The 1,443-nt window shown below is 51.1% G+C and overlaps 1 protein-coding gene across 1 annotated transcript in view; it reads left to right on the top strand.

Moving 5' to 3' along the window:
• Positions 1-1,230: 1,230 nt before the first annotated feature.
• LOC106806148 overlaps positions 1,231-1,443 on the top strand; it is a 104,156-nt gene continuing 103,943 nt past the window's right edge. Inside the window, exon 1 of the mRNA XM_014808011.1 lies at positions 1,231-1,244. Within this exon, the coding sequence (XP_014663497.1) occupies positions 1,231-1,244 (14 nt within the window). The remainder of the gene's footprint in view (positions 1,245-1,443) is intronic.

Below are 1,443 nucleotides of genomic sequence, written 5' to 3'. Positions count from 1 at the left end.
ACAAGCGAACTGATACGGGGAAAATGAGTTTGTACTAAGAAATTAAATAGCCGAGGAGCGACAGCAGAGGACAGACACTGGTTAGATGGCATCGTGCGCTGCGTTACTTATATCACACACAGCCGCGCGTCGCTCGACGTCGTACTTCCCCGTGCTTCCGGCCGAAAGTAATAATAAATAATATTCGTCCAACGATTAAGTGAAGCCTTACAAGGCGCGCATCGGTGTCCTTCTCACATTGTCGCCGACTACTGCATCCATACATGTCCACTCACACACACGCACGAACGCGCACACACCCATACATAATCATGAGTATGTTTATAATCATACATATATATATATACATATATGTATATATTTGATTATATATATATATGCGTGTGCGTGCGTGCGTGTGTGTGTGCGTGCGTGTGTGCGTGTGTACGAGCGTGCGTGTGTGTGTGTGTGTGTGTGTGTGTGTGTGTGTGTGCGAGCGTGCGTGCGTGTGCGTGTGTACGAGCGTGCGCGTGCGCGCGGACGAGCGTGCGTGTTCGTGCGCGTGCATGCGTGCGCGTAATTGCAGCGTGTTAGCTCAAAACGTGATTTATCACTAGAGCCGATTTTGCATTTAAGTCGCGCCACCTGTCGCCCGTGCGACACGACGGATATTCGCTAATCAGCGCCCTCTTTCGCCGCTCATTATAATTACCGTGCGTTGATGTTTGTCGACTGACCCTCAGCCAATAGGCCAATATATTCCTTACAATCCGATTACGCTGCATTAGTGACAGTAGCAAGGGAGCGCTCGGTTAGCCATTCAGGCAGGATTTCACCGGGCGTCGTAGAAATAAAATCTCTCGTTTTCGCGCTCCTTAGCTCCATTGTGATACGCCCGTTTGCGCAGGGAACGTGATTATGTCGTGCGAGCGCGTGTGCACGCGCGCCACTATACTGCTGCTACTACAACGACAGCAACCGCGTTATCATACATATGCATATATAGATGTGCGCGTGTGTGTGTGTGTGTGTGTGTGTGTGTGTGTGTGCACGCGCGGGGTCCGCGCCGGTTTAATGCCATGTGTGGTGCAATAAATCCTGCCGTAGAAGCGAAGCGCTGCAGCTTAATAACACTCGTGCGAAAATCCGCTTACAGCATATTATATTGTAAGCGCGTAGACGCGTGAGGTGAGCGCGCAGACAAAGCTGACAGTAACACGACATCGGGTCGAAATTCGCGCGACAGCAAAGATGTCGAAAGTATCGTGAGCGATCTGGCGAACAGTGCAGAATCGCAATAGTTGCTTTACTGCGTGCTGCGTGCGTGCGTGCGTTCGCAACTTCGTGCATGTGTGCGCGTGAGTGCGTGCGAGCGTACGTGTGGGTGTGTGTGTGTGTGTGTGTGTGTGTGTGTGTGTGTGTGTGTGTGTGTGTGTGTGTGTGTGTGTGTGTGTGTGTGTGTGT

This window comes from Priapulus caudatus, unplaced genomic scaffold, assembly GCF_000485595.1.
Source record: "Priapulus caudatus unplaced genomic scaffold, Priapulus_caudatus-5.0.1 Scaffold144, whole genome shotgun sequence".
NCBI lineage: Eukaryota > Metazoa > Priapulida > Priapulimorpha > Priapulimorphida > Priapulidae > Priapulus > Priapulus caudatus.
The sequence above is the reverse complement of the archived record's forward strand: the minus strand, read 5'-3'. Positions and strand labels throughout refer to the sequence as shown.